Genomic DNA, 13,144 nt, shown 5'->3' on the forward strand with positions numbered 1-13,144 from the left:
AGTACATTTAGATTCTTCACCTTGCGAAATTCAACTGACTGCACATTAAACAACCTCAACAACATAGGAAACTAGACGCGTCGCAATTCCGGGGAAATTGCAGAGTGTGGTTGCGCCGACGCCGGTCGGACTATCATGATGTCGTCTGGACAGGTTTATCGCAGGGGTCCATAGATCACGTGTACCGATTTGTGTGAGATTTGGAAAAAAATTGTAGGAAAAGGAGCAAAAAGTGTGTTTTGAAGAAAATTCAAAATGGCGGAAAATCTATCCTGACGCAAATGGGCGTGGCCTATATGGGGAGATGCGTAATGACCCAAGGAATCCACGGAAAAAGAAATTTTGATTTTACGACCTACGGTTCAAGAGTTATAGGCCAAAAGGTAAAGTGGGCTGTTATAGCACCACCATGTGGCCGACTGGTGTGATCCTTTTTGAAATAATTTTGCAATAAACTATCAACCTCCCCTCCAAGCAGGCCCGGATTGGCCGTCGGGAGGACCGGGACTATTCCCGGTGGCCTGCCCTCTAGTGGCCTGCCTGAAAAAAAAAAAAAAAAAAAAATTTTTTTTTTTTTTTTTTTTTTTGCATCAAAAAAAAAATATCAGGTCAGGCCAGCCATCCACAGCCAGCGCGGCGCTTAAGTGATGCAGCAAAAAAAATCTCTCCTAAACTCAGGCCAGGCCAACCACAGTCAATTTCAATTCAATGCAGTCAGTGTTGCTTGCAGCTCAGTGCAGCTGCGGGCCTCCCCACTACCTTTAACCCCCAAAAAGGCCCCCCTTTTGTAAGGCCCCCCAAAAATAAGGCCCCCCAAAAAAAGGGCCCCCAAAAAAATCGGCGCGCGCTGCGCGCGCGCAGGGTGGCCTGGGTGGGCGTGTATCTCCCAGCCAGATTTGGAGTCCCACTCCGGCCCTGCCTCCAAGTCTTGTAACTGTAGCCCTTACGGTTTCCGAGAAAGAAATACTTGAATGGGATTATTTGCAATTCCCATTAAAGTGGATGGGGAAATTTAATGCACAAATAAATCAATATCAAAAAATCTATCTAGACGCAAATGGGCGTGGCCTATATGGAAAGTTGCGTAATGACCCAAGGAATCTAGGGAAAAAGAAATTTTGATTTTACGATCTACGGTTCAAGAGTTATAGGCCAAAACGTAAAGTGGGCTGTTATAGCGCCACCATGAGGCCGACTGGTGTAATTATTTTTTCAATAATTTCGGACAATATTATGAACCTCTCCACCAAATGTGGTAACTCTAGCTATTACGGTTTCTGAGAAAAAAATACTTGAACTTGAGTTTTGTCACTTTTCCATTAAAGTGGATGGGGAAATTTAATGCACTAATAAATCAATATCAATAAAACTATGCAACCAATCTCTTAACAAAATACAAGCACACGATTCCCGGTGAAGCCGGTCATTTTGATATATGGCACTAAATTGGGAAAAATAAACTGTGGGAGGAGATGCGGTTTGAAATAAAGTTTATCTATAAATAAAGATAGAAACTAGACGCGTCGCAATTCCGGGGAAATTGCAGAGTGTGGTTGCGCCGACGCCGGTCGCGGGTCGCGGCCGCCGGGACTCGAGGAATAGGCCGGGAGGAATAACGTCGGAGGCTGCGCCAATTACATTGTCACGTCTCTCATGAGATCGCTTGCGTTTCATTTTGAAAGGATCGATCCACCCCGAAATAATGTTTTTGCATCAAACGGTTACATTTTGCGCATTTGTGGCGCCCCCTATGGGTCAAAGTGGAAATGCTTTTGGGAATTTGTTGAGTAAACCACCCTCGACATGTGATTTGAATTTGGGATTGACCGGACGTTTCGTTCGTGATTTCTGGCATTTTTGGTCAAACGGGCCCCTCCCGCTAACTTTGGAAGCCATTTACGGACGAACGGTAAGGTCTATGAAAATGCCGTTTGGATATGTTTACCGCATGGGCTCAGAGATCACGTGTACCGATTTGTGTGAGATTTGGAAAAAAATTGTAGGAAAAGGAGCAAAAAGTGTGTTTTGAAGAAAATTCAAAATGGCGGAAAATCTATCCTGACGCAAATGGGCGTGGCCTATATGGGGAGATGCGTAATGACCCAAGGAATCCAGGGAAAATGAAATTTTGATTTTACGACCTACGGTTCAAGAGTTATAGGCCAAAAGGTAAAGTGGGCTGTTATAGCGCCACCATGTGGCCGACTGGTGTGATTATTTTCATAATAATTTCGCAAAAAACTATTAACCTTCCCTCCAAATCTTGTAACTGTAGCCCTTACGGTTTCCGAGAAAAAAATACTTGAATGGGAGTTTTTGCAATTCCCATTAAAGTGGATGGGGAAATTTAATGCAGAAATAAATCAATATCAAAAAATCTATCCTGACGCAAATGGGCGTGGCCTATATGGGGAGATGCGTAGTGACCCAAGGAATCCAGGTGAAAAGAAATTTTGATTTTCGGACCTACGGTTCAAGAGTTACAGGCCAAAACGTAAAGGGGGCTGTTATAGCGCCACCATGAGGCCGAATGGTGTGATATTTTTTTCAATAATTTCGAACAATATTATGAATTATCCCTCCAAATCTGATAACTCTAGCTCTTACGGTTTCTGAGAAAAAAATACTTGAATTTGAGTTTTTTCACTTTTCCATTAAAGCGGATGGGGACATTTAATGGCACTAATAAATTAATATCAATTAAACTATTCAACCAATCTCTTAGCAAAATACAAGCACACGATTCCCGATTTAGACGGTCATTTTGACATATGGCACAACATTGGGGGATGAAAACTGTGGGAGGAGATGCGGTTTGAAAAAAGTTTATCTATAAAGATGGAAATAAATAAAGTGTATAGAGTACTATAGTCTGGTTGCCCTGTTGGGCAACCACACTAACTAGACGCGTCGCAATTCCGGGGAAATTGCAGAGTGTGGTTGCGCCGACGCCGGTCGCGGGTCGCGGCCGCCGGGACTCGAGGAATAGGCCGGGAGGAATAACGTCGGAGGCTGCGCCAATTACATTGTCACGTCTCTCATGAGATCGCTTGCGTTTCATTTTGAAAGGATCGATCCACCCCGAAATAATGTTTTTGCATCAAACGGTTACATTTTGCGCATTTGTGGCGCCCCCTATGGGTCAAAGTGGAAATGCTTTTGGGAATTTGTTGAGTAAACCACCCTCGACATGTGATTTGAATTTGGGATTGACCGGACGTTTCGTTCGTGATTTCTGGCATTTTTGGTAAAACGGGCCCCTCCCGCTAACTTTGGAAGCCATTTACGGACGAACGGTAAGGACTATGAAAATGCCGTTTGGATATGTTTACCGCATGGGCTCAAAGATCATGTGTATCGATTTGTGTGAGATTTGGAAAAAAATTGTAGGAAAAGGAGCAAAAAGTGTGTTTTGAAGAAAATTCAAAATGGCGGAAAATCTATCCTGACGCAAATGGGCGTGGCCTATATGGGGAGATGCGTAATGACCCAAGGAATCCAGGGAAAAAGAAATTTTGATTTTACGACCTACGGTTCAAGAGTTATAGGCCAAAATGTCAAGTGGGCTGTTATAGCGCCACCATGTGGCCGACTGGTGTGATTATTTTCATAATAATTTCGCAAAAAACTATTAACCTCCCCTCCAAATCTTGTAACTGTAGCCCTTACGGTTTCCGAGAAAAAAATACTTGAATGGGAGTTTTTGCAATTCCCATTAAAGTGGATGGGGAAATTTAATGCAGAAATAAATCAATATCAAAAAATCTATCCTGACGCAAATGGGCGTGGCCTATATGGGGAGATGCGTAGTGACCCAAGGAATCCAGGTGAAAAGAAATTTTGATTTTACGACCTACGGTTCAAGAGTTATAGGCCAAAAGGTAAAGTGGGCTGTTATAGCGCCACCATGTGGCCGACTGGTGTGATTATTTTCATAATAATTTCGCAAAAAACTATTAACCTCCCCTCCAAATCTTGTAACTGTAGCCCGTACGGTTTCCGAGAAAAAAATACTTGAATGGGAGTTTTTGCAATTACCATTAAAGTGGATGGGGAAATTTAATGCACAAATAAATCAATATCAAAAAATCTATCCTGACGCAAATGGGCGTGGCCTATATGGGGAGATGCGTAGTGACCCAAGGAATCCAGGTGAAAAGAAATTTTGATTTTCGGACCTACGGTTCAAGAGTTATAGGCCAAAACGTAAAGGGGGCTGTTATAGCGCCACCATGAGGCCGAATGGTGTGATATTTTGTTAAATAATTTGGGACTTAATTATGAATTATCCCTCCAAATCTGATAACTCTAGCTGTTAAGGTTTCTGAGAAAAAAATACTTGAATTTGAGTTTTTGCACTTTTCCATTAAAGTGGATGGGGACATTTAATGGCACTAATAAATTAATATCAATTAAAGTATTGAACCAATCTCTTAGCAAAATACAAGCACACGATTCCCGATTTAGACGGTCATTTTGACATATGGCGCAACATTGGGGGATGAAAACTGTGGGAGGAGATGCGGTTTGAAATATTGTTTATCTCAGTTTATCAATAACAATAGTCTGGTTGCCCTGTTGGGCAACCACACTAACTAGACGCGTCGCAATTCCGGGGAAATTGCAGAGTGTGGTTGCGCCGACGCGGTCGGGACTCCAGTAATACGCCGGGAGGAATACCGTCGGAGACTGCGCCAATTACATCGTCACGTCACTCCTGAGATCGCCTGCGTTTCATTTTGAGAGGATTGATCCCCCAAAAATCATGTTTTTGCATCAAACGGTTACATTTCGAGCATTCGTGGCGCCCCCTATGGATCAAAGTAGAAATGCTTTTGGGGATTGGTTTAGTATACCACCCTCGACATGTGATTCAAATTTGGGATTGACCGGACGTTTTGTTCGTGATTTATGGCATTTTTGGTCAAACGGGCCCCTCCCGCTAACTTTGGAAGCCATTTACGGACGGACGGTACGGACTATCAAAATTCCGCTTGGATAGGTTTATCGCATGGGTCCATAGATCACGTGTACCGATTTGTGTGAGATTTGGAAAAAAATTGAAGGAAAAGGAGCAAAAAGTGTGTTTTGAAGAAAATTCAAAATGGCGGAAAATCTATCCTGACGCAAATGGGTGAGGCCTATATGGGGAGATGCGTCGGGACCCAAGGAATCCAGGTGAAAAGAAATTTTGATTTTACGACCTACGGTTCAAGAGTTATAGGCCAAAAGGTAAAGTGGGCTGTTATAGCGCCACCATGTGGCCGACTGGTGTGATTATTTTCATAATAATTTCGCAAAAAACTATTAACCTCCCCTCCAAATCTTGTAACTGTAGCCCGTACGGTTTCCGAGAAAAAAATACTTGAATGGGAGTTTTTGCAATTACCATTAAAGTGGATGGGGAAATTTAATGCACAAATAAATCAATATCAAAAAATCTATCCTGACGCAAATGGGCGTGGCCTATATGGGGAGATGCGTAGTGACCCAAGGAATCCAGGTGAAAAGAAATTTTGATTTTCGGACCTACGGTTCAAGAGTTATAGGCCAAAACGTAAAGGGGGCTGTTATAGCGCCACCATGAGGCCGAATGGTGTGATATTTTGTTAAATAATTTGGGACTTAATTATGAATTATCCCTCCAAATCTGATAACTCTAGCTGTTAAGGTTTCTGAGAAAAAAATACTTGAATTTGAGTTTTTGCACTTTTCCATTAAAGTGGATGGGGACATTTAATGGCACTAATAAATTAATATCAATTAAAGTATTGAACCAATCTCTTAGCAAAATACAAGCACACGATTCCCGATTTAGACGGTCATTTTGACATATGGCACAACATTGGAGGATGAAAACTGTGGGAGGAGATGCGGTTTGAAATATTGTTTATCTCAGTTTATCAATAACAATAGTCTGGTTGCCCTGTTGGGCAACCACACTAACTATGCATTTCACCAAGCTTTTCATCATCCTACATGACGTCTGACGCTGCTGAGAGACCTGCTATAATATTGGGTCCGCAACACGCCATCCATCAACGCATTCGCTTGTGAATGCATTGTGGCCGGCACACTGTGGCGAGTCAGTGCCCTGTACTAACCCCAGGCAAGTAAGCCGTATGTATTGTATAATAATAAAGTCATCTTTAAAGGGGCATTTCACCTAAAATTGTTGGTAGGCGTACAAAAACGTTCTCAGTAAAACTGTGTATAATGTGGTCTGTGGAATGTTGTGATAGCTGTTATGATGGTTCTCGCAAAAGAGGCTGTTGTGTTTTTAAAATGTTGTTTTTTGTCACTTTGAGTGTTACAAACCAAATGGCATTGAATTCCATTGCACCGGGGCAAATCACCGAAACTATCTGAATCAACAGGAAAAAAGCATATTTTTTGTATGTTTGCTCCAAGGCTGTTTTGTAATTCATCAAAATTCTGCTACAGTCAGAGCCCACAGGCACATGGTCTCCCCACGCAGTAAAATCATCAGGGATCACCAGGGTTAATTTAACTTTGAGTGTACAAATGGACCTCAAGGTTCCCTCAGTCTGCACTAAATGAACACAGAGGATTTGACTTTGCATCTTGCATCATAACATCTTTCGTCATGAAATCTTTACAGACAAAACGCCTTCCTGTGAATCTCACCCTCTTCTCCTATCTGCTATGCTTGCTTCTAATCAATGTTCACAACAAGAAAAAACAAAGAAAAAACTCTTCAACTTTTTTTCTTCTTCTTATGAAAGAAGTGACTTCCATCATTCATAAAGACCTATCTAACTAGAGTACCGTTAATCATCCACCCATACTGCACAACATTGCAGCCATTGTTTTATTGTTTGCATTGATAAACAGACAGCTGGCAGCCTCTGCTTTGCTGCAGCTGCACAAAAGCGCTCAGTCCTTTTCAGTGTAAGACAATTAACTACACCGACAGCCACAAACATCTCCGAGAAGCCTTCTATGTCACCGGTTCTCAACGTGGGGTCTGGGGACCCGACGTGGTCCTTGAGGAGGTTCCAGGGGTCCCCAGGTTGATGGTTAGGAACAGACTCACAACGCTTTTTTTCCGGTCTGCTATTTTCGGCACCAGTACATAACCACCTGTGGACCTCACATGGAGTGGTCCCAATTGGATGTGATCCATCTGGCTTTCATACATATACAGTACATACACATATGTGCATCAAAGTAGAAATACAATACATTCAAGAAAGCATACATGTGCGGTCTCTCTCTTTCTCTCCCTCAATTTCTGACCGCCATCTGTGATTCTCTGTGTTCTTGTGTCCATCTGTTTCTAGTTATTCTATGTATGATCCCTCTGTCTCTCTGTGCATCCTTCTCTCTTCTCTTCTCTTCTCTTCTCTTTTCTTCTCTTTGTCTCTGCTCTCTTTTTTTGCTTACCTCTCTGTCTCGCCCGCTATGTTTCTCTCTCTCTCACACACATACTCTTTCTGTCACTGTGCACTACAAGTATTCAGAACTTGGCTCATCCACCCAAATCTGTGAGTTCTGACTTTGATGACAGACACTAAAGTCCATCCTGTCACCTCAGAGATGAGAAACATGCTGGTGTCTAAATAAGATTACACAGCACTGATATCGCCCCCCCCCCTCTCTCTCTCTCTCTCTCTCTCTCTCTCCCCCCCCCCCTCCCTTCCTTCCATTCCCCCTTTCCATTCTGCACCATGTGCTCCTGTAGATTACAGTCAGCATTTTGGCCGCTGAACATATCCCAGCTGACTACTGGAACCATGACTGCATCTCATACATTGTCCTTTGTGTTTGACTGAGCATAGAAATGAGGTGTCCCTAAGCCAAGTCCACTGTGAAGGCTAAATGCCTCCTGACTCTGGAAGCTCTGCTTCTGGAAGCCATAAGCGATTGCTCCGTCACACGTTAGCACTCCACGCGTTAGCGTTTTTTGCTTAGCGGCTCTCTCGCACAGCGGAACCAGACGAGGGGGGGGGGGGGCGTGGTGGCTTTTCATTTCCTAAATGCTTGGTGGGGGGGGGGGTGCTTTTATAAGCCACACGGTCTCCTCAGGTGTGTCTTTCCACACTCCGATTTTGATTGGCAGCCCGGGGGCTCAGGTAGTATTACCATAGTTATCTCACAGCACCGTGTGCCTTAAAGCATTTAGTGCCTCCAAGCTGTCTGCCATGACTCTTAACTTCCACTACATAAATATTAGTTGAAAAAACTGGGGTCCGGTGACGTGTACACTTCTGCAATGCAGGAGGAGTTGCCATGTTACATGTCACAATACAGTATGCAGTAAGCCAAGTACTAAGGTGAAGAGAATGGATCCAATTCAAAATAGTTCAATTAAAAGGATTTTACCGTGTGATGCTGATTCTATTCATCAGTGATATGCGTCCTTTGTGATTTGAGAAGGATGTTGATGATGTGAACTCTGATGATTAGAGAGACGTGTTAATCATGAAAATGTTCTACTCAAAGTGGAAAGGCAGTCCTTGTCACTGTCCTTTCCCCCCCATTGACCAGTCAGGCGAGTTAAGAGGCCATGTCTGTACGGCAGTAGCAGCAAAAAGAACACTTCACTGCTGATACCATAGCTAAAGGGGATTTAGGTGATTCCGTTTCCTTGACAACAAGAGAAAAAGACACAGCCTGCGAAATGCATTCCTCTGTGTGATCAGAACCTAACTCTGTACTCTCTCTCTCTCTCTCTTTGTCTCTCTCTCTCAGACTCGCATGGGATGGACCTGTTTGCTGTTGCTGTCCATGAATTTGGTCATGCCATTGGGTTGGCCCACACATCAGCCATGGAGTCCATCATGAGGCCATACTACCAGGGGCCTGTGGGCGACCCCCTCAAGTATGACCTACCCTATGAAGACAAGGTCCGCGTCTGGCAGCTTTATGGTAGGGCTGCAACTAACCATCACGTTTGAAATATGCTGGCTTATTTATATTATTTGATCAGAATCAGCTTTATTGTCACATCACAGGTTTACAGAGTAAAGAAGTGGGTGAAATTTGTTTTCGTGCATAGTTCCCATCGTATCGTTATATATAATTTTAGGAATGTCAGTCAGTCATCAGTCAGTCTTGCTTGGTTCTCCTCAGTGGCTTAAGCAATTGCTCTGCACTTGTACATGGCCATTGATCATTAGCATATCCACACCGTGAGGAAGCCCCTTTTTCTCTTCGTCACAATTTAAGATGGTTATTAGCGTTTTGCTGTAAACAACAGACATTCTGAGTTCGCCTCGGTCGATGGGACTGTCGTCATGGTTATAGCCCCTCAACCTATGGGTGTGTGTGTGTGTGTGTGTGTGTGTGTGTGTGTGTGTGTGTGTGTGTGTGTGTGTGTGTGTGTGTGTGTGTGTGTGTGTGTGTGTGTGTGTGTGTGTGTGTGTGTGTGTGTGTGTGTTCGTTCGTGACGGGGGACGGCTCAGGCCGTGCGCATGTGTGTTTGCGATGGGTCGCTTGCATGACGGCCGTGTGTGTGTGTGTATGTTCGCGATGGCTCGCACGTGCGCGCGTTTGTGCGTTGGAACTGTTTATGAGCGAGTGTTTGTGTGTTCTCTGCGTCTTCGCGACGGGACGTGCGTGTGCGTTGGAACTGTTGCAGGTACCAAGTACAAACTCACTTTCCATCCCTGATATACTGTCTGTGCACAGCGCATAACCCACACTGCACATACTTTGGGTGGTAATATCCCCGGACGGGTGTGGTCTAGTTTCCATAGAAGAAAGAAAGGGAAGAAGAAGAGAGGGCGGGGGGGGGGTTAAACAAGGGGAAAAGAATTAGGGAAAAAAACATAAGAAATGTTTACATGGTACCTGAGATAAGATCAAGTACAGTAAGTAACTTTATTTGCAAAGCATCTTTCAAAACATAGTTACGAGGTGCTGTACAATGAGCAAACAAGTCGCACCACAGAAAAAAGGTTAAAACAAAGCAACGCCTGTCTATGAATGAGAGTGTGCGTAATGTTCTCGTGCATCTCTTGATGAGTGACGGAGTGTCTGTATTTTGTATGCATATCCTGGCCTAGTTTTCACCCTCATCTTGTGTTCCACCCCCTCCTCACCTCCGCCCGTCTCCTCGCTCCCTCCCTCCCTCCTTCTCTCCCTCCCCTGCACTCATGTCCTCATTTCTTTCCTCCCTCCCTCCTTCTCTTCATCTTCATCCATATCAATACCTTTTCCCTTAGCTTCCCTTTCACACCCTCCCCTCACATGTTCATAGTCATTCTCTAAGACATCAATCCCGGGACCCGGGCCACACCGGTAGCATGGTTCGCACTGTAGCGTACACCCCAGACATTTAATGCATCTGACACATTTGGAACGATGCCTCCTACAGAGTAAAATCCTCCATCCTGTTAATTTAACTACTTTTCCCCAAAAAAGAAAAGTGTGTATATAATTGAGTCAGACCAGAAATCAGTGGTGGACAAAGTACTCTATGCCGGTTCTTAAATCAAAGTATAGATACTCCTGGTCAAATTTGTCCTTGAGTTAAAGTACCGGAAGAAAACATCTTAAGTATTCAAAAGTGCAAGTTAAAAAGTACATTTTCTTTTTTAATATCAATGCATTGCTGTATTAACATTTTCCAATAATATTTTACAAAATAGTGATTGTTGCAGATCTGCTATTTTCACTATATTTAAAATAGGTCTTACTGTAAGTTCTGTTACTGTTCATAATAAATTAATTAATAGTTAATTCACTTTTTCCCTTCCTAGAAATGTAGTGGAGTCAGAAGTACAATATTTGTCTTTGAAATGAGTGAAAGTCATAAGTATCCAAAAATACACATACTCAAGTAAACTAACAGATATTATTTTTTTTTACCTAAGTACTCAAGTAAATGTACTGCCCACCAGTGATAACAATGAATGACCAGTGTATGGGATATCAAAAGCAGATGCCCCCCCCAGAAAATTGAACCCTGAATGCACTATCCTCCTACCGTTGTCCATGATTCATGGTGGATCTACATCCCTTGTGTGTGTGTGTGTGTGTGTGTGTGTGTGTGTGTGTGTGTTGGAGAGAGATACGGAGGACGCCGGAGGCCTCGTTAGTTTCTATAGAAGAACTTTATTGATTTATTTAGCATGACAACTGGAGTTTGGCTGGAGTGGAGGTTTAATTGCCATTCCATATGGCATCAGCCTTTTATCACACCGCACCATGATAGACAGATGATGATAATGGAAAAGAGGAGAGAAGAGATGAAGACTACAGGCTAATGAGACGGAAAGAGTAAACAATGGCTGTGAGCAATGTAGACCAGCCCTGGTATAACTCCTTACACAAGTTCACTTCAGTTCAGTTAAGGGGTGTCATTTGGGATCCCAGGGGATGGCAGATGCCACCCCCTAGCGTTCGCATTTCATGTCAAATGTAGTTCTTTTATGCATGATTTGAGTGGTTCCTTTTTGCCACCCTCTAGGTTTTCTTTATTTTTGCTATAATGTCTCCGTTTTATGTATTGTTCCTTTTTCTCTTTCTAGCACTCTGTATCACTTGAACACATTGTAGTTGTGAATGTAAGGCCATTCAGTTTAATACTGTTTAGTTCCGTTCAGTACAATTTAATTCATATTTTGAGTCATTTCCATTCAGTACTCAACTGGCCTAACTTCACCTGATATGATCCCACCTAAACTGACCTGAACCGACCTAAACTGAAGTGACCTGAAATTAAATTAATTGAAATGACCTGACCTGACCTGACCTGACCTGACCTGAACTGTACTGTACTGCACCAGAAGCTAATTTCAGAAGAAAAAGAAACTAGAGTGGCAAAAAACTTAATTGATGGAAATATCTCAAAACATGAATAAATTTGGACCGAATAGAACGAAACAGAATTAAACTAAATTGCCTTGCATTCACAACTATAGGTTACTGGACGTAACCCCGGTTTTATGATAATATGAGCGAGATGTGTTCAGGAGAAAAATGGAAAAGAACAATACATAAAATAGAGACATTATAGCAAAACTAACCCATGCATACTGTACATACTGTACATAATGAACCGTTCATGTTTGTGGTGGCCGGTGCGTCGGAGTTGACCCCTTGACCCTTGCTCTCTCCAGGTGTCAGGGAGTCTGTGTCTCACACCAACCGACCACCTAACCCCTCCCAGACGGCTGAACCCCCCGTCCTGCTAGACCTTCCAGAAAACAGATCTACTGTTATGTGAGTACAATCCTGTAATGGTCCACAGAGATTCTCAAACGGGTTTAACTTAAAGGACCCCCAGCTTGGTTTGCATTCGTACCCCCATAACTCAAATGACACTCTCTGAGTTACAGACCTTAGGACCCCTGGTGGTCCCCGGAACCCCCCTTTGAGAACCACTGGAGTGCAACACACACACACACACACACACACACACACACACACACACACACACACACACACACACACACACACACACACACACACACACACACACGCTGCCCCATACAGTAAACAGGGTACTTCACCTCGCATTGCAAGGCATTGTGAGCGAGTTTGCCTTTGAATTTCTTTCGAAAATGTCTGACTATAATGACATACCCAAAATAGAGATGCCAGGTTGAAAGTGGTTAAAGCTGTATTGTTGGATACACAGCCCTTGTGGGATTTTCATTACAAGTCATTGGGCCTGAGAACAAGCCTACTCTCTTCCTCCCCTGCAACACACTACCCTGTCTATCAAATTGTCTTGCCAAAGCAAGACAAATGCAACAATTTAGCTACTGCCTGCAGTTTAGTCTTTCGTGTCAAGGGAAAAGGTAGTGAGGTTAAGAAGTCATCTTGCGCTGGAAAATCCACCAAAATGCAGTAGTGAGTCAACCGGAGTCCCTCAGGCGTCTATACTTGGCCACTGTCCTTTTTGCCTTGTACACCAAATCTCTTCGCCGAAATTGGCCGATCTACAAGCTAAGCTTATGGATCAGTTATTTTCACCAAATGTTCGCAACTTTCAATTCAATTCAATTGTATTAAAGTGCCAAATCACAACTTGTCTCAAGACACTTTACACACAGTATAGAGCAGATACTCGACATTGTCCCACCCTGAGCAAGTAGTTTGCCCGAATGTTCTATGAGAGATTTCTGACCATAAGTTATACTGTAGTTTGCTTTACAAAAAAAGTGGAATC

At 43.2% G+C, this 13,144-nt stretch overlaps 1 protein-coding gene across 1 annotated transcript in view; it reads left to right on the forward strand.

Annotated features, from left to right (window-relative positions):
* LOC311037470 (matrix metalloproteinase-17-like) overlaps positions 1-13,144 on the forward strand; it is a 112,332-nt gene that overhangs the window by 81,325 nt on the left and 17,863 nt on the right. Inside the window, exons 5-6 of the mRNA XM_084046646.1 lie at positions 8,716-8,892; positions 12,090-12,192. Coding sequence (XP_083902772.1) covers positions 8,716-8,892; positions 12,090-12,192 — 280 coding nt within the window. The remainder of the gene's footprint in view (positions 1-8,715; positions 8,893-12,089; positions 12,193-13,144) is intronic.

Source organism: Gymnoscopelus microlampas (genome assembly GCF_963454915.1).
Source record: "Gymnoscopelus microlampas genome assembly, chromosome: 21".
Classification (NCBI taxonomy): Eukaryota; Metazoa; Chordata; class Actinopteri; order Myctophiformes; family Myctophidae; genus Gymnoscopelus; species Gymnoscopelus microlampas.